The sequence below is a fragment of the Drosophila busckii genome, chromosome 3R (assembly GCF_011750605.1).
Source record: "Drosophila busckii strain San Diego stock center, stock number 13000-0081.31 chromosome 3R, ASM1175060v1, whole genome shotgun sequence".
Lineage (NCBI taxonomy): Eukaryota > Metazoa > Arthropoda > Insecta > Diptera > Drosophilidae > Drosophila > Drosophila busckii.
Window position 1 is genome coordinate 13985184 of NC_046607.1, and position 24939 is coordinate 14010122.

The following is a 24939-nucleotide window of genomic DNA, read 5'->3' on the forward strand; positions in this document are numbered from 1 at the left end:
ACTCGCTATATACTTCATATTTGTCTCTCTCTCTCTCTCTCTGTCGCTCTCTCTCTTTGGGCCTCGCCACATGGCCACCACACACGATTAAATTGCTTTTCATTTTCAGTTTTATTTTAGTCGCCGGCCGCGTCAGACGTTATCACGTGGTTCTCTTAACAAATTTCAATTTGAATTCGTCTTGCAAGTTTTAAGCTTAATGAGTTAAGCAATTATTTAATAATATATTAAATCATAATCATTGACAAAACAAACAAACTGGATACAGCTAAAGCGGTTTTAAAACCACAAAATACAAATACTTGAGGTATAAATTCAAGTTGCCAGCCAAACTATTACGAAATTTTAAATTAAAAAGCCAAAAGTGTGTGCTGTGTTTCTTAATTGAGAAAGTGTAAAAAAATGAGAAAAAAACACGATCTGAAATGCGCTTGAAATTGCTTTGAAATAAGTTGCCATGTGACAAAATGTTAAACCTCTCGCTATATATAACTACGTTTATTTTTGTTTATAACCAAAAATACAAAACCGGTATTAACTTATTTTGCTCGCCTAATTTTATATAGTTGCCAACTTCAATGTGCAGTAAGCAGCGCTTATATAAAAAATAAGCATATGTTTAAGATTTTTCTACTATATAGCATTTCTTATCGTCTATAAATATACAAAGTAAAGATCATAATTAATAATGTTGCTGATTTATGAGGCAACAAAAACTGTGACGCAAAATGCCAAATTAAAGAATTTTTGGCCAAAGTGCGACTGCAGTTGTTTTGAAATTGAAATTTATTTCTATTAAAATTAATAGATTGCCAGTCAAGCTGCAACGTTTGCTGATAAGCAATTGTGCATTAATCATTTGCTTGTCGTTTTGCAATAACAACAAAGCAAAGTTACAGCACATAAATAAATATATATATAAATTTGCTCGCCTACTTATTGTAGTTTACAGATTGTTTATTAAAAACATGCATATGGTGCGGGTTTGGCAATTGAATTCCACTTGGAATAGGTCAGTTCAGTTTCTAGTGCGCAAATCTAGCAGCAAACTTATTAAATTTAATGTGTAAACACAAATGCGTTTGAAATTCAGTAAAAATGCTGTAAGCTTAACTATTTTATATTTGTTTTGAATTTTATGCTGATTACTTTTTTGCCCACATGCAAGTTAAGATGAAAGATATGCCCAAGCGCAGACTTAAACAATAACAAAAGCTTGTTTCAAATACATAAGAGAGTGTGTAAGAGAGCTGGAGAGAGGGGGCAACGCGGGGGTGGGTTGCGCGCCCTCGTGCGAACCGCAGATAAAATATAAAGCACGGCCAAAGAAATTGCGCAGCGTAAATTCTTTTTGCCTATTGCCTCGCATTTTGGCACTGCCGCCTTGCCGCTTGTTGTTATTTTATTTTTATTTTCGTTCTCTTTCCCCCACTCGATCATCAAGAAAACAGGAACAAGCAGAATAATAGCCCGTTGGCAGTTTTTATAACAGAAACTACTGACAAATCAAGAAAATAATAAATGCCGGGTCTGGAGGTAAAAATTTCATTTGCTTGCGACGCAAAAAAAATAAAAAAAATAAATTACAGCGAACCACAAAGTTTGGCTTGTAGTTACTTTTGTTGTTAAGAAATTAGATAACGTGCGAGTGCTTAAAATTAATTTATTAAAACACTAGATATGCTTAGCAACTATTTAGAAGAAATTTCCACTCGCAGCACATAAACTAAAATTAACGACTAAGTGCATTTCAGCTACAAATGAAAAACAAAAATTATATTTATTTTTAATGTTGTTTACAGCTGCATAGCTTACAAACAAACAACAACAAAAACCTGTTTAAGGTTTTTCGAAAATCAGCTGATGGTCAAAGTTCGAACAGCTGCATTTTCTAGATTATGCGAGAGTTTACTCAAATAATAATATTTTATATTTAATCAATCAATCAAATTGTTTGCGCACAAACATTTGACGTTTGCCATAATGTTTGGAATTTTTCCATAAGCTTAGCTTAGAGTAGAAAACTTGTTGCATTATTCATATTGTTGAATTGGTGTTGTTGATTGTTGGGGTCGTCTGAGAATTGGGTCAAGTAAAGGAACAGCTACTAAAAACGGCAATTAAAGCGGCAAACAACATAAAAATTGTTTACCTGCTTGTGTTAACTGAAATGATTGCCTTAATTGCAGCACAATGTTTAATTTTAATGCATAAAATTAATACAAGTTGTGCAGCTATTAAATTAATATGACAGCTTTTAAATAAATTATTATCCCTTCTTTGTCTGCTTGTTAACTGTACTCAGCTTGAGCTGAAGTCTGGACCACGCCCAACTCAAACACACACACACATGCTTACTGAAAAGAAAAGCAAAAAAACGATTGTCCTTGAACCAGTTTGGCCTTTGGCAACTTAATCCTGCGTCATATGACAAGCTGAAACTTGCCGCTGGGCTCACAATTAATGAAGGCAAAATAACGAGCAGCGCTCTTAAACTAAAGCTGTTGTTGTAAAGCTTAAAATATAATATATCCTGTTTTATTTTTGTTGATTTACTGCTATTGCCATCAATTTGTTTAGAACGTGCGAACGTGACATATGCACGTTATGCAGCTAATCACTGCAAAGATTATAAATTTAACAAAAGCAAATAGTTTATATGCAGTCAAGTAATTGAGTTTGCCAACAATTAAAAAAAAGGGGCATAAATAAACAAATTGGAGTAGGGCTAGCTGTATAGCAAGCAGCTTTTGACTGACTGCCTGTCAGTCAATCGCAAGTTGGGGCTGGTCAAATTTGCTCGCATTAGCGTCGCATTTGAATAGGTAAACAAGACTTCAACTAACTGAACCCCACAGCAGTAAAAACGATTGGCAATTCTAATTGTAAATATGAGTGAACACACACACACACACACACACATATACATATATATAGCTTAATATATTGCGCTTTGCTTTTTTTCTTAGCACTATAGTGTGTTGTTTTATCAAATTTACACACATAGCCTATATATATTTGCATTTATACTTTACTATACTATATTGCATATTAAAAATGCAAAAAAAAACTTGATAACAACAATTGCAATATTCAACGTGTTGACTTTATTTGTTTGTTTATCACAACAACAAGACAAACAAATTAATTAAGCAAGCGCTGCCAGCAGCTATGATTAATATTTATTTGTTGTATAATTGCAAAAGTGTGCTAAAACATAATTGAGAATTATAACTAAGCAAAGCCATTTTAATTACTTTTTGCTTGCTGCTATAAATTTAACTTAGGCCGTCTGCCTGACGCGCAGCTCAATGCTATGAAAGCTGCAGCTGCAAAACTTTTATATTAATCTGCTGTCTGTCTGTCTGCGCTTTTGTTTTCAACTTTATGTTGACGCTAAACTGCAATGTCATTGCTATTATATGTCCTGACTGCTTTGAGCTGAGCTTTTCTAATAAAACAATGGCCTTGAGCTTATCTGTATGCCAACTGATGCTATCTAATTTGCAACTAGCCTACAGTTCGGCATTCGCTCAAGTTATGAGCCTCGCTCTCATTTACATAAAGTGCCATTGACGTCAGTCAAGCTATTGCCAAAATAAGCTAAAATATATATAACTGTCTATTTTTCTTTCGCCCACACAACTTATAAATTAACGTTGCCTGTTAAAGGCGCACGGCATGCCACAAAGGTTGGCATAACATTTGCTTCAGTCTTTAATAATAAGCTCAACAGCGTTTCTTCACTTTTCCAGTTCACTGGCTATTGATATTTTGTTTTAATCAGTATAAGTTACAGGCTCTTTTTAGATTTAGATGACTCGCGTATTTTATTTGCTGCTACTTTTTGTCGTAACGTGTGCAAAACTGGCGCGTGATATTACATATATAAATAAAAATACTATAACTATTAGCTAGCACTAAAATTCACAGGATTGTCAAATTGCCAACAAAACTGGAACCGCTACGTATACGCAATTTGCCAGGTGACACTTTAATGCGGCATTAACGTAGCTTAAAGTCGCGCCCCTTTTTTAATTTCTGTATGCCGGCCAACTAATTAACTAGCTGGCATTTCCAATAATAAAAACAAGAAATGTTTACACAATTATTTAAGTCAAAATGTCAACTGCATTAGAATGTGTTTGAAAAAAAAAAAACAAAGCGTAGCCATTTATTGACGCCCAACTATGAAGCTAAACTTAACTTAAGTTGACTACCCAATTACCATAATATCGAGTGTGTTTGTATCGAGTGTATGGGCACTCATACTGAGTAAATTTCAGACAGACAGACAAAACGACTGACCGACCGACCGACCGCCCGTCCGACCGGCACATTTCCAATGCAAATGTTGCCGGTTTGACTGCTAATGTAAACAAAATGGTAAACTGTATTCTATAATATGTGTATATATCCCCAAGCTATATAAACATTTATTATATAAGCGTTAAACGCGCGAGTAGTCCGATTCGCTTAGAACAGAACGCAACGAGTGTGATTCAAAGAGGGAACCCAAAGGTCTATACGACTTGTGTGACTTTGAAAATTCACGAGAAAGCACTTTGTGAAATTTACTAATGATTCATACACGGAATTAGGGCAAGTGGTGCGTGTTTGGGTCAAATGTGGTGTAGTAAACAAAAGATATTGTTATAAACATTGCGTAAATAAAGATTCATACAATGAATATAGGGTATAGAACTTCATCGAGTCAACATTTGTTAATTTTATAACCGTTATGACAGTTTTTATAACAGTTATGACAGTTTTTATAACAGTCTTAGCTTCATTAAAGCTATAAATGACATGTGAACTTGATTAATTTATGACAGCTAAAATCGCTTTTATAACAGTTTTAGCTCATATATTTCCGCAGTTAAAGAGTAATTATAGTTTAGCCTTATATTTTAGACACAAAAAAAGTTAGTATAACAGTTATTTGTATAACAGTTTTATTTTAATTATAGTTTTTTAGGCTTATTATGGCAGTAACGCTACAGCCGCTACAACTGCTAACTGTATAACAGTTTTTGCTCAAATACTGTTATATACGATCTGTTGGGGAATCACTATTCATTTGCAAATAATTACGAATTGGCAGCACATCAAACTGATGTAAGCGACAATTAAACAAAAGCCTTCAATGACTTTCCGATATTTGCATTTCTATATTACAACGAATTTCCCTGAAGGTTATGCATTTATTTATTTTCTTTTTGTACACGCCCCTCTCGCCCTAGCAGCAGTAGGCGACTAATTAATGTAACGTAAAACAAAAGAACAACATACAACACACAAAAAAGTCGTAAATAAATTTTTCGTTACGCTAAACTTCCGGTCGCTTTTAGTGAAATACAAGTGCATTTATCTAATTGCATATGCGGAAAAGATAAAATAAAGGAATTGGGGAAACAGTTGCAAACGCCTACAAGTCGTATACTTAACTTGTAAACAGCGCAACTACATCAATCATTAAAATTTACAAGTGCACACGCGTAAAATTTTTGTAAATCTGTAATGACATTTTTATGGTTTTGTACTTGACCAATGGGCCTTTAGAGTATGCACTTGGCAGGGATAGAGACAGAGAGAGAGAGAGAGAGCGAGACATGCGCCAATGCCATTAAAGCCGAGTGCTAAAAACACGAACAAATAAAAAGTTCAAAGTTTGCAGCGAAGGTCGCAAATGAATGCAACACCAATACGCAGCGCACTGGGTCGGTTCAGAGGTCAGCGACTCTGCCCGTCTGACAGTTGAAACTGAAAGTTATTTTTATTGTTGGCTTGTGGAAAATGTGTCGCGCCCAAAAGTAAAGCTTATCGTATTGCTACCGTCGGGTTCGATGACTCAACTCGAGCTTTGTTTTTCGCAAGTCCAAAAATATGAAATGCGCAAAAATTAAATTTAATATCAGCCGTAATTGGAGGTCCACGCTCCCGTAGAGAATTCACATTAATTGCCAAGCTAAGCGCATTTTCTTATTGGCATGACACTCTCGCTCTCTCTCTCTCTTTCTCTATAAACAAAAACCCAATCACGTTCAAGGTAAATGCCAACGCTCAACTAAAAAACTGCTAATGCAGTCAAAATACTTTGGGTGTCAAATTATCAAGAAATCAAAATATAAAATTGTTGCTTGCTGAGCATAAACAAAAGCTCGCTACGCATTTAAAAGTGTAAACACCTGAAAGTCGAACAAACTAGTGGCCGATAGCAATTTGTCAATTAAGCTCAAACAAACATTGCTGCTTATCAGTCAGTCTATATAGTATGTCTAGTGGGGGTCTGTCTTGATTAGCTTATCAGCTTATATTTTAGTTTATTTTAATAATTTGTTGCTGTTTTTTTGTTTTAAAATTAAGTGTGTAATCTGCAAACTTGACCTAAATGCGCAATTCGACTTTGGCAGGACAACATATATATATATATAGTTTGTATATATGCTTTATATACTTTCGCTTTCATATCACGCATGCGTTGTCATTAGCTCACCCACTCCAGCTTTTTTGGCTTTTTTTTTCAGTCACGTTCTCCAGTTACTTCATACTTTGTCTGCAGCCGAAATTTCTATAACATTCTTGGGGCTGCACCCCACTACTTTTGCTTTTAATGCGCGCACTTAACTTTTTAGAATTTTCCATTTCCCTTTGCTGCAATTTGTTTCAAGTGCTAGCCACATGAGAAATTACGGTTCAATTTCTATACTTTTGCTGCTCAAGGTCGTTTGTAATGCAGTGTTGTTCATTACGCTGATGGCCAAACATGTAAATACCAAAAGCCCGCCAATTGCAGGCCCCACACCACTGTAATTGCTGCCAGCACTGTTAAGCTTAACAGCGCGCTGTTAAGGCCCGGCAGCATCTTTAACAGTCCACCCACTGTGCGCGCTCTCTCGCTCTTGCGCGCGCTCTCCCGCTTGTTTACACATTGCACGTGCACATTTTTTCTTTACTTTTTGTCTTCTTTGCTTTCGCGTCTCGTTCGCAGTCTGTGCTGGCATTTGTGTTTGTGTGGGTGTGTTTTAGTCTAAGTTTAAGCGCGTGTATTTCTAAATTCGCATTAATTTGCACGAAATTCTCTTTGAGCGCAACTTAACCTCAATTGAACTTGCGCTTGATTGCGCAAACATTTAATAAGTGTGAAGCGTAATCAATAATTTTTTTTAACTTTAACAAAGTCTGCGCTGCGTTGCGTCGCTGTTCATATATTGCTGCGTCGCTGCCTGCAACTGTTAATCGCATTAAAAATAGAACTTGCGCTTGCTCTTTCTCTTTCTGGCATACGCAGCAAGCAGTTATCAGCAGCGAGGCTATATGCAAAGAATAAAACTTATTTATTGCATTATTTAATCATTTAATTGTTCTCAAGAGTGAATTAATGCGCAGCCTGAAACGAAAGCGAAAGCAAAATCGCGACACAGGCGACAAAAATGTAGCTGATGTGTTGGTTATTGACAATAGATTTAATTTAATTAAAGGCAATAATATTTGACCGTGTGGGTGGTGAACTTGTTCAAGTGCATGTCGCGCAGTTGGCGTCGCTGCTCAATGACGCGTCGTCGAGTTAAGTTTCATGTACGCCAGCTGTTAAACTCACTTAACAGTATGTAAATGTTTACTGTGGTTGTTGTTGCGACTTTTACAACAGCAACAACAACAATGCGCATAAACTGATCAAATAACAACGACTACCTACAGTTGTCTAGTGCTTACATATGTTTGTCATAACAAACACGCATTGGCGTTAACGTCGACGTCGCGGTCGAGGTTAGCTGCAGCTTTGACTTAATTTGAGTGCGTTCAACTTGCAGCGACGACGACGGCGACGTATTTCAAAGCAATTGTGAGAGCAAAAAGCACAAAGCTTTGGCAAGTGCAAGTGCAAAAACAACAACAACAATGGCAAATGTTTTATTTTAATTTTACAGTGCAAGGATTATGTGACAAAATAGTAACCAAGGCATTAGTAAATAAAAAAAACTATACTGACTAGATAAACAATTTGACGCAACAACAAACAATTGACAAACTACTAGCAGCAGCAGCAACAGGCATTTGTTTTACACTGAGCTACAAAAGTGTAACAACACGGAGACAACAACGGCTAAAACAAAATGCACGGCATTACGCATCTCTATCGCCAGCATGCCGTAGAGAAGAAGCTGAGCGGCAGTGGGGCCAGCAACGACAGCTGGCCCCAGTCCGCCGCACATGGCGCCAGTTCACGCAATGACTACGAGTACGCCAGCACGGAGTCCTCCTCGTTCCAGAGCCAACATTTACACAGCGCCGACTCATCGAGCAGCTCCAGTTCGAATTCGAATAACTCCAACAACTCGGGCATGGGCGGCGTCACAGGCAGCGCCTATGCACGCTGGCAAACCGATCGCCACTCGCAGCCCCAGGCTGTGCCCGATGCACGCAAATCGCTGGCCAATCATCATCACTACCAAAACTCACCGACGCATGCAGCGCATGGCGTCCAAGCCGGCAGCAGCTGCGGTCAGCGCAGTTCCTACGACGGCAGCTATAGCTGGGGCATCAGCGGCGGCGGCAGCTTGAAGCGCACGCCCAGCAAGCGCAGCTTTCTCGACAGATCTCACAGTCCGGCTATTTATGGCGTAAGCAGCCACAAGTTGCTCCTCCTTCCTTATAATTAATGTTTCCCCTTTCTGCAGAGCACACGTCGTGCGCCAGACTTTGGTTCACCGCCTCCATCTGGCGGCTACTTTTCACACGATCTCGATGACATTGATGAGCGTGCGGATCATCAGTATTTTACACACACGGGCGCCAGCGGTCAGCAGCGCGGTCCGGAGCGACCCACAGCCATTTCAATCTTTCATCGCGTTAGCGCACAGGCTACTACGCTGGATGATTACAGTGGACATGGCTCGCGTGTATCCATGAACAGCACGGATAGCGGCAGTTTGCCTGTGCATCATCGTTTCGACAGCTCGTCGTTTGCCAAGAGTTTAAGCATTGATGAGCCCGAGCCGGGACAGTCGCCGTCGCATAAGGATCACAAGCACAAGCATCATCATCATCACAGCTCCATACACGAGATGCTCAAGCATTTCGGCAAGAAGATGCACGTCTGGCCACGCAAGCATCACGATGCGCAAAGTGTTTGCACATCGCCGCAGAACGATCCGCAGGAGAATTTCCGCACACGCTCCAAGAGTTTGGATGTGAATACGCTCAGTCGGCCCAATCGCATACTGGACGATTGTGGCGCCACCTATAAGATCTACGAGCGTATTGTTAAAGAAGGTAGTAACCTGGTACTTGCTGTCAGTTAGGCTTTGATTTTGTATTTTTTGAACCCAAATAATATGTCAATTCATTTAATACAATTGTGCTCCATATTGTTTTATCAGGTGCTCATATGCGTCGTGCCTCGGCGGATTTGGAAAAGCGACGCGCTTCGGTGGGTGCTGCGGGTCGCAGTTTACGTGGCGATGGCACCCTGGATCCACATCATGCAGCCATTTTATTCAGAGACTCCAGAGGGGTAAGCTCACGTTTTTGGTTTCGTTCGTATGCATAAGTAGTTTAGTTTAGTTTAGGGTTCCAACTATGCAAAGCTTGTGGCATAAATTATTTAACACGCTATTTATTTGTTGTCTCCTCCATTGGCATTGACAATTGAATTTAAGCAGCATCCAGCAGTTTGCATTTGTTAGCATAATCTCTCAGCAAGGTCAAGCCGGCGAGCGCTTAAGCTTTTAATGCCCTATGAAAATGTGGGAGCATCGACCAAGATTACACCCTTTTGTGCTACTAGTATGTTAACTCATTTGCGTATATTTGAATTTAAAACTGACAACCAGACATCGTTAAAAGGTTATTGCAATGTCAGAATTGTGCAGTTATGACTAATTTTCAACTGAGGATGACGCACTTTTGCTAGAAATCTAGAAATAATTAACCCTCAGTGCGTTTTATTTTCAAATAAGGATTACTTTTAGTGCCCATGACCGAATTTCGACTCGCCAATTAATGACGCATCTTTTAAGAGCAATTTTATATATATCGTTGCATTGATTGAGAAGCTATAGCTCTGTATAGACCTTTTCGATTTTTAAATGAAGATAGGTAAACTTCTATTCATTATTTTAAGTCTTCTGCGTCTTTTACGACTAATTTTAGGAAAATATTATTTAATTTGATTAAGAAAGTTGAGATTTCTACATGTTTCGATTTTATATCAGCGGTAATATATGTATATATATTAATATTACAGGAATCCGCTGAAATATGAGTTAAAAAATTTTGAGGATTAATCCCAAAGGTTTTGCTGTATTTATCAAAACTACCCCCCTAAATAAAAAAAAAAAATAGAATTGCATTCTATTTTCTATTTCATGCCTTCGAGTATGCAACAGAAATTGCAGCTGTTTGCTTCTAACATTTGACAAGTGTTAACAGCTGTAAATTGAAACGGACAAGTGCTTACGCTTTAACGCTCTTTATGGTCTTTAAACACACACACACACACACACATACACATATAGAAAAATAAATCTAAAAATTGCTTATTGGCTAATTGAATTAGTCATTTATTGAAGTTCATTCAGCTGATAGCGTTGAATGTTGACGACATGGACATGGCTTTGGCTTTGGTTTTTGCTTTGTGACGTAATTGCGAAGGTTAACGATAATGTGTGTGGCGGATTTAATGTTCTTACATGTTTACCTGTAAACAACTGCAGCTTAATTATGACAGCGATATTTAGCAGTGATGTTAACTGAATTTGCTTGCGCATTTAGCAGCAGCAAACTGACGTCAGCTACAGTGAAAGTACGGCAGCTGCAGTTCGATCTATAAGAGTTTACGCCTCTTTAATGCGCACATCATTTCTTTTATTGAGTGTAAACTGTTTAGCTTGAGTGTAGAATAAATTTTTTTATTTGGGGGGCTATAGGCAGGAACGAGGCCAATCTATGTCACAGTTTATTCTGTTTATCAGCGCCCCCTCAAAAGTATATTTACACAGCAGCTCTTCTTCTTCTGCGTGCTGAGTGCTTAGCTTTGTAATAGCGTTCGCACTCTCTTGCTCTCTCCCCACTTGCACATTGCTTATCCTATTGCCGCTCTTGCTCTTGTTTGCTTTTTTGTAAGGCAGCGCAGCAGAGAGCGCGAGAGCGAGCATGCAGCTTTAGCAATGCAGTTGGTTCGAGTCGGCGAGCAAGGGTATTGCGTATTCGTTGCAGCTGAATCTCGCAGTTGGCTGCTCATAGATTGCGGCGACTCTCTCTCACTCTCCTCGCTCTTTCTGCATGCGTGTGTTTGCTTAAGCTTTAGCACACTCACACCAAAACACACACACACACACACAGAGTTGACGATCATATGGCGCGCAATACTCTTGACTAGCTGTTAACCAGTTTACGTTTAAATTTGAGAGCGCGCAGACGTGCCCGGAACAGCAAAAAAGAAAAAACACTGACAAAAGCCAACAACAACAGCAAAAATTGCCAACAAATACAGCAATAATAATTATAATAAAAAAAATAAGAGGCAAACGGCGGTCGCTGCTTGCGAATTTTCTTTATTTACGCATTTTGTAACAAAAGTGCGCACACCCCAGAGTGTTTTTTTATCAGTGCCTGATTGTCTGAGTGTGTGTATTTATATATTTCACATAGTGAACTGCATATTACGTGTATTAGTCATAGTGTGCGTGAATCTTATGCGTATTTGCACATGTATCGTCGTCGCTATTCCGCTTTTGAGACAAGCGCGCCGCGCATTGCCGTCGCGCCCCCCGCAGCAGCAGCAGCAGCAGCTGGAGCTACTGGAGTGTCACAGCAGCCAGCTATAAAATCCACACAGCAAAACAATGGCAACAAATTGAGCGTGCGCTTTGACCCAAATCTGCCCAATAATGATAGCGACAACAACAACAATTGTAATGCCAAGAGCAAGAACAAAAGCGAGAGCATTGCCTGCGACAGTTTGCATGCGAAGATTGCGCGTAAGGCGCGCTCGCTCAGCAATTCTCCGCTTCACAGAAAGAAGCGCTTCAGTCATCTGCCCACGCTTATGTCAAATAATGGGCCCACGGCCAGCGCTAATTATCAGCTGCTCAACAGTGCAAATCTCACGGATTTTGCCGTTGGCGGCCAACGTCATGCGCAGCACGTAAGCAGATGCGATGACAACAACAGCAACAGCAACAGCAACAACAGCACTAAAGGCAAGGAGAAGAAGCAGAAAGATGGCAAAAAGCTGTCCGCTACACTCACAGCAGCAATGCCGGCAGCGCTGCTGCGTCGCAAGTCAACCACAATAAATAGTCAGCATGATAATCTGCAACAACAACAAGAGTTGCAGTTACAGCAACAACAGCAACAACAACAACGCAACAATGCTAGCAATAGCATTGCCAATGGCTTTGTGCCCGGCAAGCGTCTGTCGTCAGGTCATTCACACTCTGGATTGCTGCAGCAGCCGCTTGTCTATCAGCGACGCAGCAGCAGCCAAAGCTGCAGCTCCTCCCCCCGTCACTCGTCACCTGCGCCACCGCCAGCGGTGCATCAATGTCTGCTGCTGCGACGACGCAGCGACTACAGCGTCGAGCAGATCGAGCAATGGAAGCGACAACAGCAACATGCTGGTCGAAAGTTTAGCGTAAGTCAGTGAGAGAGCAAAAGAGAGCGAGAGAGCGCGAGCTTTTCCGAGCGAATAATTTATTTTTTTTTATTGTCTGACTGTTTAAGGCAATTGCATTTGCTACTTGCAATTTTCAATGTTAAATTGCAAACGAGCGTACTATTTTTTTTTATTTGAGAGAGCGCCCCAAGTACTACAGATTTAAGTGCTGATTTCATTGAAGTTAGCATACCCTTTGTCTGTCGATTTGATTGATATTAGAGCAGTAGAGAAAACGTGACAATTGTACGCTGACCCATAAAACCTAAATAATTTTAAACCTTGTAATGTTATTTGCTTTTACACTTATAACTTATATACCATAACTTGCTGCTTAATTTATTGTGCAAATAATTAAACTAAATTTAACTTTATCTATTGCAGTTGCCGCACGCCGATCCGTTCCTCGACAAAGTCAGTCTATCAGATTTAAGTGAGTATATGCTGAAAAATAGTTTAAGTTGCAATACTCTATAGTGTGGTTGGTGTGAATTGGTAAATTTTGTTGTTGATTTCATCAATGAAAATGCAACAATGCATTAATATTGCTAAACTATAGCTTAACCCTTTACTTTTCGTACGACTGTTCGAAATTGGTGAACTTGTTGGTGATTTCATCAATGAAAAGTATCAGTGAATTCACCAACGTCTGTGTGCAATTGGTGAACTTGCTGGTGATTTCATCAATAAAAAGCATGCAGAGAATTCAGGATTATAGCTTAAGTAATGCAAAGCCATTTCGATCAAAGATACAAATTCACCAACAGCCTCAACAACATTGGTAAAATTTGTATAGGCAGTAATCAATTGACACCAATCACCCGTAAATTCACCAACGAAATAATCCCTGCATCATCAATTGATATTGAAGGATAGTTGTTGTAGAAAATGGCTAAGAAATGTTTTAAATAAATTAGCAGCCAGCGCTAACTGTTGGCAGCTGGTCAAGAGACTGTCTCTGTCTCTAAAGGCACACGACGCTGTCGCTTTAGCTATATAGTATATAGCTATATATATAGACTAACGCCATTTCAGTCAATCAGTGGGATATACGACTAACGGGAAGATGTCAGCGTGTTGCGTAGGTGTTAAGCGACCCAGAAACATTATGTTTTCTATATACTATAATTAATAATTACACACGCGCTATATTTTTGTTTTATATATTGAGCGAGCGTCTGTGTCTATTTGCATTGCGCTAATTATAAGTTTTTGAAAACGTATTTCAATATAAATCATTTTTAATTATTTGCAACTATCAATTGCTTTGAGTTTTTGCCAGTTTGTTGCAACATATTAACGTCATATGCAATCTGTTTGATTCAAGTTTATATCTGACTGTAGCCATAGTTGTTTATTATTTGGGCAAGCGAATTTAGAAATTGATTTTCGAAAATACACAGAACTATATATACGCTCATGCTATATATTTAAATGTATACGCGTTTCTCTTATTCTATATTTTGTGTTGTTTGCGTTGTTGAAGCGCTGAGAAAAACACAAAATACGAAAAACAGTCTTTGTAAATCAGTTTATGATAAAATCTCGAAACGTTTAGACGCGCAAGCAATTCAACAAAAATTTTAAACTAAACTAAATCGAAAAGCGAAAACAAAAGACATTTAAGCAAAGCAAAAACAAATATAAAAAAAAATCAAAGTGCAATTGAAGGCCCCATTAGTCATACGTAAAGAATTTCAAAGAAAAATCGCATTTGTCCAATGTCTGAGGCGCCAACAGCCACCCACCAGCCACAATTGAAAATTGTTTTGCAATTGAGCAACAACAACAATAACAACTAAAGAACTTAATTAACTTGTGCGCGTCGCTTAAAGAAATAGAAACAAAAAAATCAAACTAAAACATTGTATGATATCTATAAAAACAAATCAACGCAACAGCAACAACAATAACAACAAAAGCTTGCAGGCTAAAATCAATAATCAATGTGTGTGTTTGCGTGTGTGTGTGTGTGTGGGAGTGTGCCAGCTTTGCTATTCTGCAATCTGTTGCTTTGCTTTTTATTGTCTTTTGACTTAACTTTGCCATGGCAACAAATTAAAGTTTTATAAACAGTCAAGCAAGCGGTTTACTTAGCTTATTTAATAATTTTGTTTATAACTATATATGTATGCTTGTATATCATGTCCATAGTTTGTTCTTAATCTTGTTGTTATATTGGCCTTCGCTTGCTTTTTGTTTGTTTCTTCTTTTTTATGCGCCAGTACACAGAACTTTTTGTCAATGCAGTGCTATTTAGAAAATATTTTTAAAATATTTAAAGCTATATATACGACAGCTAGAGCAGACTAAGACCAACTCGAGGGATTAATTTAAAAATTATGCGTGCTATGTATTGAATGTGAGACGATTCTTTTGAATTATTCAAAACTATATTATAATTGTCCATAAACTAGACACTGCTCATAAATTTGCGCTTCAGCTTCAACGCGTGTCGTTCTTTTAGCACTGGGAATTCGTTTGCTCGCTAATTAATTTCTTGGCACAAGTTTGCCGTTAATATTTTTCTGCACCGGCTCTGCTGCTGCTCTGAGTAGTTTATAATGTCAACTCAAACGGGACAATACAAAACGTTTTTCGTTGACAGCACACAGGGCGGATGATAATTTAATGTAGGGTGTGCATTTGATTTGATTAACACTGCCACGGTAAACGCCTTAATGGTTTATAGTCTGGCTGCAATAACAAAAATAATTTGTTTATATTTATGGCTGCGCGGCAATTTGTATAAACTATTTTCGCACTGGCTGTGCGCTAAATTTATGTTAATTAAAATGTCTAAATGTAATTTATTGTAATGCAAGCAAAGTGCGCGTACCCAAAAAAACAAAACAAAACGAAATTAATTGCTGCTGCTGTTGTTGTTGTTGTGATTGTTGTTGCTGCTGCTAATTGTCGCGTTGAATTTGTAATGCAAACAAATTTGTTTAACAGTGAGAAGCGCTGTGAACGGCGCGCTGCTGTTAAGCCGCTGTTAAACTCGTTCAATCAATTTGTTCCAAATGAGATGAAAATAATATTTGAAGCCAAAGAGTGTCTGTTGTCAGTTAATTGATAGCATTCATAATTGCTCAATGGTGGCTGCCACAGTGTGTGGCTGAATTAGAAATTTGTAACGCATGTTACAGCTGCACTTTTATTCAAATCATGCGGGCCGCTTGGTGCTGGGCAATGGCAGCGTACGACCCAACGATGTGCTCTATTATCCCTTGGAGAGCATTAAAGAGTTTGAGCAAGTGTCCGAGGCATGGAAGCGTCTGCTTGCCCAGCTGCTTAAGAAAGGTCTCGACACTAGCAAACGTAACAAGCAATCTCGACATGCAACTAACTTCTATATTCTTATACTTTCATTGCAGAGGAGGACGACTCACAGATCTTTGTCAAGTTCTTTCGTTTTCACAAGTGCTATGATCTGATACCCACCTCCGCCAAACTGGTTGTCTTCGATACACAGCTGCTGGTGAAGAAGGCGTTCTATGCTCTGGTGTACAATGGAGTGCGCGCTGCGCCGCTTTGGGATTCGGAGAAGCAACAGTTTGTGGGCATGCTGACCATTACAGACTTTATTAAGATCTTGCAAATGTATTACAAGTCAGCGAATGCATCGATGGAGCAGCTAGAGGAGCACAAACTGGATACGTGGCGCAGTAAGTTAAACTCACATACAATGGATTTGAATCTTTAACTAATTTACTTTGCTTTTCATTTGTCGCAGGTGTGCTGCACAATCAAGTGATGCCATTGGTTAGCATTGGACCGGACGCCTCACTCTACGATGCCATTAAAATTCTCATACACAGCCGCATACATCGACTGCCGGTTATCGATCCAGCGACTGGCAATGTCCTGTATATATTAACACATAAACGCATACTGAGGTTCCTGTTTTTATATGTAAGCCAAGCAAACGATTCCAAATGTTACACTATTTCAATTAATTGTTTTAAATCCACAGATTAATGAATTACCAAAGCCAGCTTATATGCAAAAGAGTTTGCGCGATCTGAAGATTGGCACTTATGATAATATCGAGACCGCCGATGAGACCACAAGCATTATTACAGCGCTCAAGAAGTTTGTGGAGCGTCGCGTCTCCGCATTGCCCTTGGTCGACAACGAGGGTCGATTGGTCGATATTTATGCCAAGTTTGATGTGATTGTAAGTTCCGTGCAACTTATCAATTAAAATTGTATACTAACGTCTGTTGTTCTCTTTGGCAGAATCTCGCTGCTGAGAAAACCTACAACGATCTCGATGTCTCGCTGCGCAAGGCGAACGAGCATCGCAATGAATGGTTCGAGGGCGTACAAAAGTGCAATTTGGATGAGTCGCTGTACACGATTATGGAGCGCATTGTGCGCGCCGAGGTGCATCGCCTGGTCGTGATCGATGATCAGCGCAAGGTCATTGGCATTATTTCACTTTCCGATATATTGCTGTACCTGGTACTGCGGCCCAGCGGCGAGGGCGTCGGTGGCTCGGAGAATTCGTTGCGCGCCTCGGATCCACTGCTGATGCACAAAGTGTCCGAAGCGGCGGAGGGCGAGACATCGACAACTAGTTCGGGCAATCGCAGTCTTATTGAGGATATACCTGAGGAGGAGACAGCAGCGTCGGTGGCGCCCGCGCCTAGAGGCAGCGGCGATAGTGCTGATAGTGATAATAACAAATCCGCCAGTGAAGACAAAGTCAATAATAATCAGCTGAAGCACGAGACGATCACAACGACTTCCAACGGTGATAGCAATAGCAGTCCAGCCGAAGTGTCCTTTGCCGATGAGGCGCATGAAGATGCCGCTGAGCAGAATGCGCGCAGCAATTCTGATGACAATGATGTGGATGAAGATCAGGATCAGGCTGATCGTGAATTGGAGCGCAAAAAGGCAGCCGCTGCGGCAATTACAGCTGCAACGCGAAAGAGTAAAGCTGAACAGGATGAGGAGGAGGATGAGGATGATGGCCTAAGCAGCGCCGTTTCGGCTGCGTCGGCATTGGGTCAGACGCTGGCCACGCCTACGGCGCGAGAGATGGCTCTGGTTAGTGAATAAGTAATTATAAACAAATAAACAACAACAACAAAACCCAAATAAAACAACAAATACAAAAAATGCTTACAAAACAACTACAATAATAATTAATGCAGAGAAAAAATTATATATTTGAATATTATTAGTTGTTAGGTGCAAAAGTTATTATTATATAAAGCGAAATATGATTATTAAATAATTTTATGATTATGTATTTTACAAAACGCCACTAAATGGAAAACAAAACACAACACACACACACACACACCTGTTAACAAAAATGTTTATATATTGTATTTAAAACAAAATCAACAAATAACATTAGCATGTCTTTAAATTTTAAATTATGTAATTGAATATTATATTATAGCATAGTAAAAGTCGAGAAAAAAAAAACAACCAACAAACAAATTGTTTTCACTTTTTATTTACAAACATTACAAAACTATTGATGAAAAAAAGTTTAAAAATATATATTTATGTACAATATAATATTTGCTTAATATATATATGCTATGAAGGGAAGGCAGTAATGAAATTTGTTTAGCTATGTGGCCGCGGTACAGAAAATATCTGAAATATACTGGAAATTAAATGTATACTAATGCATATGCAAAATTAAGCAGGACCCGGCTGGCTTATAATTAATACAATAAAATCTACAAATTCTAAGAAGTGCACACCCTCATATTTTGTAATTAATATTATTATAATTATGTATTATATATTATATTATGTGTACCCTTATTATTTGCGCAAGAAATATGTATAAAAGCCCAAAGATTTCGATGTACATTAAATCAGTTTCAATATGCATTGCTTGAAAGTTACATTGTGCAGTCTTTTGCTGTTAGCTTTGAATTTAGTTCAAGCTCTGCCTGCTCAGCAGAGTAAGCAACAAATCAGGATTGACGACATGCTGCTGACAACGGAACAATTCGAATACTTGAATGGCACTGACATGCCGCAATCTGCATTAGCTTGGCCGCAATACTACTGGCCACAGAGCACACTCGTCTTTTCGATTAGCACACAATTTAGTGAGTGTAAAAAGCAAAAAGGTTGAAATGCATAAAAGTTATTACTAACTTTTTTTATAGCTCCATATGAAGTTCAGAAAATCCAGGAAGCCATGGCAGAAATCGAAAGCGTATCTTGTATACGCTTTCGTCAAACAGACAACATAAAGGAGAATCGTGTTGCTATACAACGCATCGCCGGTATGGGCTGCTTTTCTGCTCTGGGCTATCAGCATAATGTTCAGCCCTTGAGCTTGGACACAGGCTGCATGCATAAGGGCACTATTCAACATGAATTGCTCCATGCACTCGGCTTTATACACATGCAGAACGATCCGAGACGAGATGACTATGTGATTATCAATTGGGGCAATATTATAGAAGGAGCTGAGAGCCAATTTCAAATGTGGAATCCTTTCAACGTAAATAATTTCGGTGTGGCGTATGATTATGCCAGCATTATGCATTATAGTGCATTTGCTTTCAGCAAGAATGGCCAACGGACAATTATTCCCAAAGTCTATGGTGCTCAAATTGGTCTGAGAAAGCTAAGCCCTTGGGATATAGTTAAATTGAAGTTAGCCTACTGCTTAAACTAACAATCATTCACATTTTGCGAAAACTATTTTGTGCAAGTATAATTTAATAACTTTTATGTCCTATTCGAAACATTTAAATCATATACTTTTTTAAATAAATAAGCCAAACCAGTTGGCCTAGTCTTCAGCATCCGAATTGGCCGCATAAATTTGACTATTGGGCGAAGGCTCGCGCGGCACATAAGTGTTTTGAAAACATCGCGAGAATATTGTACGCATCTTGTTATTATCACGTTCCGGTGATTGAGGTATGATCTCGTCATCATCATTCTCATCTGCTGCTTGTGATGGCACTTGAGTGGACGGCACATCCTCAGTATTGAAGAAGCAAACTTCAATGCTAGTAGGTTGACTGGCTTCGGCAGCATCTGCTGCAGCCAGCAGTAATGCTTCTTCATCCGCTTCCGAATCCGCCAAATCCACTGTGTCACCCTCCAGCAGCAAACGCGCTTGTGGTATTGAAGGTACATCAGTGTGGCTGCCTGAGTGCGGCTGCCGAGTCTGAGTCTGTGATGCATTTGCTGTGCTATTTAAATTCGTCTCATTAGCTGCTCGCCGAACGCTGCTATTTGCATTGGCTGTTCTCGCTGGACGCTCAGGAAATTGAAATAGTGATGCATCTCCATCCGTGCTGCTTAACGTCGTCTCCATCGTAGCCATATGTCTTTTCTGCTGCAACGCTGATCCTGCTCCGGGTGTGCTACTCTTGCGCTTCTGTGCTCCATTACTTTGCTCATGCACGCTCATTTCGCGCTGGCAGTAATCTTCCGAGAAGCTTACATCCTCAGGCGATAGTGTCGACAGAATTAACAGGCATTCAATTTCGCGATGTTTCTGTATCTTCACAAAGAATGGACTGCCAGCGTCATCAAACTCCAGCGTTAGCTCAGCGTTGAGCGCTTCAGCAAAGAGTAGAAAGGCTCGAAATTCTTTAATACAAAATGTTATGACTGTGCCGCCCTGCGCCACTTGATAATGCTCAAATTCAGTTGGTTTCAGCTTCAGCTGCGAACGCATAAATTTGTCATTAACACGAGCGCCTTCCACATAATTCTTTGCAGTCAAGCTATCCGTTTGAGCCTCCAGCGTAAGCTCCTCTTCAGCGGAATTAAAACTGTTGGAAATTTCCATAAACAGTTTATGGTCACCGCGTATGCTAAAAGCACAAGATTATTATTAAATACAGTTTAAGCCGCGCAGTAATATTGTTTACCCACATATTTGGACTATTGTCAGCAGCTACAGCCGTCGTTATATTCTGCTCATCGACAATGGAGATGAGCGCCTGCTTCATAGTCTCCAGCTTGCAGCGCAGCTTGACTTGAAATTTGGTGCGATTGGCCAACACCTTTAGCTCGCAGTGCTCCACTTGCTTCATGTTGCGAAAGACGCCAAGGCAGGCTTTCATTGTGATTTTACAAGTGCAATCACCACCGGGCGGCAAGTAGAATGTATTAAACATGCTGCGATGGAAGCGCATGCTACCCATGGCCGATTGTGTTGAATTAATGGTGCGCATTTGCAATCCATCACTGTCTGCCTCAATGAACAGTTCCTTGCCCACCTTGGATAGCGACTGTATTGCCTTGGCAATAACTAATTCAGAAAATGATTTATTAATTGATATTAACCGCTTTATGTTTATTACTTACTGCGCGCATTGCTGCCCTCCAATGAGCACTCCATCAGTAGTTTTATTTTTATTATCTGATTTTGATTATGCGGCAAATTAACTAAATGTAAACTTTGCCGCGCATAACAAACAGCTGATTGAAATGTTCAATCGTTTACGATAATCGTTATCTGTTTTCGATAACAATAGCAGTTGCACGTGTGGGAAGGCGTATTTTATATTTTGTTTATGGTTTTTCGTTTTACAAAATGAACCACTTCGAAATACGTGAGCTCGAAGGCAAGGGTCGTGCCATGGTGGCGACCAAGGACTTCGTTGTTGATGAAATCATATTTGAGGAAGAGCCATTCGTTTCGCATCAGTTCTCTTGGAATGCTGCATATGGTTATGCGGCTTGTGATCATTGTATGCGTCCTGTAAGTAAATAAATAAGCCCTACAAACAATTCGTGTGCACTCACTTGCGACTGTTAGTAGCTTGAGACGCTGGTTGAGAATGTACATCGCTTGGCCAATAAGCCAGTTGCAGTGCCATTGTTGGAACATGATCCGACTACTCCATGGCTGCAGCAATTTACACAATGCCAACGCTGCAAGGTGCGATACTGCTCAGAGGATTGCATGGTAGAGGCGAAGAAGCGCTACCATCGTGTCGCTTGCATGGGCGCCTTTCGCAATGACGATACACATCCTATCAATGTGTTGAATGAGATATGGAAGAAGATGCACTATCCTCCAGAGACTGGCACTATAATGTTAATTGTACGTCTGATGGCCATGTATGAGCAGAGCTCTAAAAAGGCGGAGTTTCTTGAGCAACTGCAATCGTTTCAAGCTCTGATTATAAACCGCGAACAAAAGATTTATCACAAGATGCTTGGCGAGAACTTTGAGCAGCAAATGGAACAGCTTTATGGTGCATTCTGTAATGCTTTTAAAAGCGAGGAGTTTGCCATGGTAAGTGAACATTATTTTTTCAATTGGACTACTCCAAACAATGTGTTTCTTTTATATATTTGCAGTTTACTACGCCAGATGCATTCAAGACTTTAATGGGTATACTAGGCACTAATAGTCAGGGCATTGCGACCAGCGTTCTTGCTCAGTGGGTTACCAAAGTATCAGATTTACCACTGCCCGAAGCGGACAAAACACAGCTCGATCAGGTTATCGATGATATCTACGCCAAAGTTGGGGAATGTAAGTCATAAACCATAAACATTGAGCTTGTAATTAATTTTGCATTTTTATGCTTAGTCGCTGGCGAGTTTCTAAACAACGAAGGCTCCGGCTTGTACATACTTCAGAGCAAGATCAATCACAGCTGTGTGCCAAATGCACAATCCACGTTTCCTTACTCCAACGACATAGTCGTGTTAAAGGCTTTAACACCGATACAAAAAGGACAAGAAATATGCATTTCGTATCTGGATGATTGTCAGCTGGAGCGTAGTCGTCATTCGAGACACAAAATGCTGCGTGAAAATTACATATTCATTTGTGAATGTCCAAAATGCAGAGCCCAAGCCTCCGATCCTGATGTAACTAGTGACGAGGAGGATGATGACGATGAGATGGATGATTACGATGATGACGATGAAATGGATTAAGTTTAGCTATGATCTTTGTGCTATACCCTAGCTTAGGGTACTATATTAAATAAAAAAAAAACAGCAACGATTGTTTTTTTAATTGCTTACTAAGAACAATTTCATTTATTACTCAATTTTATATATTAACAATCTCCCACTTAATTTGTATTTTCACATATGGCTAAAAGATCTAATTAGGCGCTGCCCTCGGCAGCTGTAACGGGTGTTAAGTTTATCAGTTTGTTGCTACTCTCTGCCAGTTCCACGATGGACACACGACCACGCTGCTTGATGAACTTCGACACAGCGAGTAGTTCCGCTTCGGAAATGTATATAAATTTGCCACGATCGTCAATGACACCAGTCAATGTGCCATCGGCTTGCAGCTCCTGAATGCGTTCAATCGCTTGTTGCGTTTTTAATTTAAATGCTGTGGCCAGATCCTCCAGTAGGACGACCTTATTGTCCTTGATATACTGTATGAATTCGGCTAGCAGGTTTTCCTTTTCATCCGCATCCCCCTCTTCAAAACCTTCTTCTTCAATGCTAAATGCAGCCTTCATTTTCAGATACTCTTCATGCTCCTTGCGCTCTCGCTCTTCCTTAGCTAAACGCTCAGCTTCAGTTTTCTTGCGCTCCGCATCGGCTTCAAGCTCTTCTTGTTGCTTACGCTCGGCTTCTTCCTTTGCATCCTTTTCTTTGCGTTTCTCACGCTCATGCAGCTCTTGCTCACGCTGCATACGCTTTTGTTCCTTAGCTTCCATTTTCGCACGCTTCTTGGCGCCCATCTTTTCATCTAGAACCGCTGTAGCGTGTGGCGCATTCTCATCTCCAGCTGCTGCTGCATCATCCTCATCTGAATCAGCGGCTGCTCCAACTGGAGCTGCAGCCGCTGGTGCATTTGGGTTTTGACGTAGACGATTGCGTTGATTACGCGCAATTTGCGCACGTCGAGGTACACCTTCCTGAGCTCTCTGAGGTACGCCACGTTGTGGCTGCGCAGCTGGTTTCGTTTCTGCAGAAGAAGCTCGTTATGCTAAATATTAAAATTAAAACACATTTTTACATACCATCTGTCTTGGAATTTCTGCTTTGCAGGAAGTACAGTGTGAGCAGCACAATTAAAAGTGCCGTAGCAATGCCTACTAGTAATATCAAGTCCATTATTTGATGTTGATTGCACAAACAATTGCAATTGGCAGAAAGTAAAACGTCAACAAATTGCACAGCTGTTTCAGAGCGTTGCCAGACCAACCGCTTTATTTTTATATATGTGGCAGCACGCACAGCTGTCAACGTAGAGCTTTGCCACTTTGCGTTTTTCTCATGACGTGTCGGCGAGTTTAGTTTATTTAATACAAAACAACGCAGGGATAATCTAATTTGGTAACAAAATGCGCAATCAATACATCTGCCTAGCGCTGCTGCTGTGCGCAATACAAAGTGCCTGTGGTTTGTACTTTCACATATCCGAAACGGAGCGCAAGTGCTTTATTGAAGAAGTGCCTGATGAGACAACTGTAATTGGTAAGCGTGTCAAGCTGCAGCGTTCCGGACATTAAGTAAATTGTCTAACGCCTCTCTCTCTCTCTCTTGCAGTCAATTACAAGGTGGAACTGTATGATCCGCGCTCCAATGGTTTTATGCCCTCGTCCCCGGGCATTGGCATGCATGTGGAAGTGCGTGACAGCGATGACAAGGTGATACTCTCTCGCGTATATAGTTCACAGGGCCGTATTTCGTTTACATCGCACACGCCCGGCGAGCATGTCATCTGCATGTACTCCAACAGCACTGCCTGGTTCAATGGTGCTCAGCTGCGTGTGCACTTGGATATACAAGTGGGAGAGCATGCCATAGACTATGCCAATGTGGCGCAAAAGGAAAAACTGACTGAGCTGCAGCTACGCATACGTCAACTGCTGGATCAGGTGGAGCAGATTACCAAGGAGCAGAACTATCAACGTTATCGCGAAGAGCGTTTCCGTCACACCAGCGAAAGCACGAACTCGCGCGTCCTGTGGTGGTCCCTGGCACAGACTATTGTGTTGGTGTGCATGGGCTTCTGGCAGATGCGTCATCTAAAGAGCTTCTTCGAGGCCAAGAAGCTGGTGTGAGGCAGCGCTTGCCATCATCATTCACATCATTCATCTCGCTCTGTATGCGGCCAAATTACGAATATGAATTTCCACGTTGTATCATACAGAGCTGTTTTTAGTTATAATTATAAAGTTGGTTTCGTGTGCCGCGCTAAATACTTTTTCTGTCTAATTTAATAAAATCCATTGTACCATACAAACCATAGTGTATGTGGTCCTTATCAAGCCGAATCCCGTGACTTACTTTGCTCGACTGAGCGCAGCTTGACTTATCTGTTGCACATGACT

General features: G+C 40.1%; 6 protein-coding genes across 11 annotated transcripts in view; 4 read left to right on the forward strand and 2 right to left on the reverse strand.

The window, feature by feature from the left end:
- Positions 1-17805, forward strand: part of LOC108602781 (5'-AMP-activated protein kinase subunit gamma-1) — a 49883-nt gene extending 32078 nt beyond the window's left edge. For 3 of the 6 annotated variants that reach the window (XM_017990988.1, XM_017990987.1, XM_017990992.1), the window contains 6 exons: positions 9384-9517; positions 13046-13094; positions 16039-16329; positions 16398-16576; positions 16638-16841; positions 16904-17805. In XM_017990988.1, the coding sequence (XP_017846477.1) occupies positions 9384-9517; positions 13046-13094; positions 16039-16329; positions 16398-16576; positions 16638-16841; positions 16904-17731 (1685 nt within the window). In that variant the 3' untranslated portion in view covers positions 17732-17805. Of the gene's footprint in view, positions 1-7943; positions 8625-8681; positions 9277-9383; positions 9518-11587; positions 12641-13045; positions 13095-15635; positions 15965-16038; positions 16330-16397; positions 16577-16637; positions 16842-16903 lie in introns of those variants that run through there. The other 3 variants (XM_017990989.1, XM_017990990.2, XM_017990993.1) reach the window with 3 other exon arrangements.
- A 394-nt stretch (positions 17806-18199) lies between these two features.
- LOC108602790 (zinc metalloproteinase nas-4) lies at positions 18200-19381 on the forward strand. The gene is made up of 2 exons (XM_017991001.1): positions 18200-18750; positions 18811-19381. Exons 1-2 carry the CDS (start codon positions 18522-18524, stop codon positions 19326-19328), a joined length of 747 nt encoding a protein of 248 aa, XP_017846490.1. The 5' UTR covers positions 18200-18521; the 3' UTR covers positions 19329-19381.
- Positions 19368-21061, reverse strand: LOC108602785 (cell cycle checkpoint control protein RAD9A). The gene is made up of 3 exons (XM_017990997.1): positions 20981-21061; positions 20546-20924; positions 19368-20484 (listed from the first exon to the last, which is right to left on the reverse strand). Exons 1-3 carry the CDS (start codon positions 21012-21014, stop codon positions 19446-19448), a joined length of 1452 nt encoding a protein of 483 aa, XP_017846486.1. The 5' UTR covers positions 21015-21061; the 3' UTR covers positions 19368-19445.
- A 78-nt stretch (positions 21062-21139) lies between these two features.
- LOC108602786 (SET and MYND domain-containing protein 5) lies at positions 21140-22587 on the forward strand. Its single transcript, XM_017990998.1, has 4 exons — positions 21140-21377; positions 21438-21917; positions 21983-22160; positions 22218-22587. The coding sequence occupies exons 1-4, from the start codon at positions 21210-21212 to the stop codon at positions 22568-22570; spliced, it is 1179 nt and encodes a 392-aa protein (XP_017846487.1). The 5' UTR covers positions 21140-21209; the 3' UTR covers positions 22571-22587.
- A 69-nt stretch (positions 22588-22656) lies between these two features.
- On the reverse strand, positions 22657-23808 carry LOC108602789 (DDRGK domain-containing protein 1). The gene is made up of 2 exons (XM_017991000.2): positions 23623-23808; positions 22657-23567 (listed from the first exon to the last, which is right to left on the reverse strand). Exons 1-2 carry the CDS (start codon positions 23714-23716, stop codon positions 22747-22749), a joined length of 915 nt encoding a protein of 304 aa, XP_017846489.1. The 5' UTR covers positions 23717-23808; the 3' UTR covers positions 22657-22746.
- Positions 23809-23854: 46 nt separating this feature from the next.
- Positions 23855-24840, forward strand: LOC108602791 (transmembrane emp24 domain-containing protein eca). Its single transcript, XM_017991002.2, has 2 exons — positions 23855-24079; positions 24152-24840. The coding sequence occupies exons 1-2, from the start codon at positions 23947-23949 to the stop codon at positions 24667-24669; spliced, it is 651 nt and encodes a 216-aa protein (XP_017846491.1). The 5' UTR covers positions 23855-23946; the 3' UTR covers positions 24670-24840.
- Positions 24841-24939: the final 99 nt, after the last annotated feature.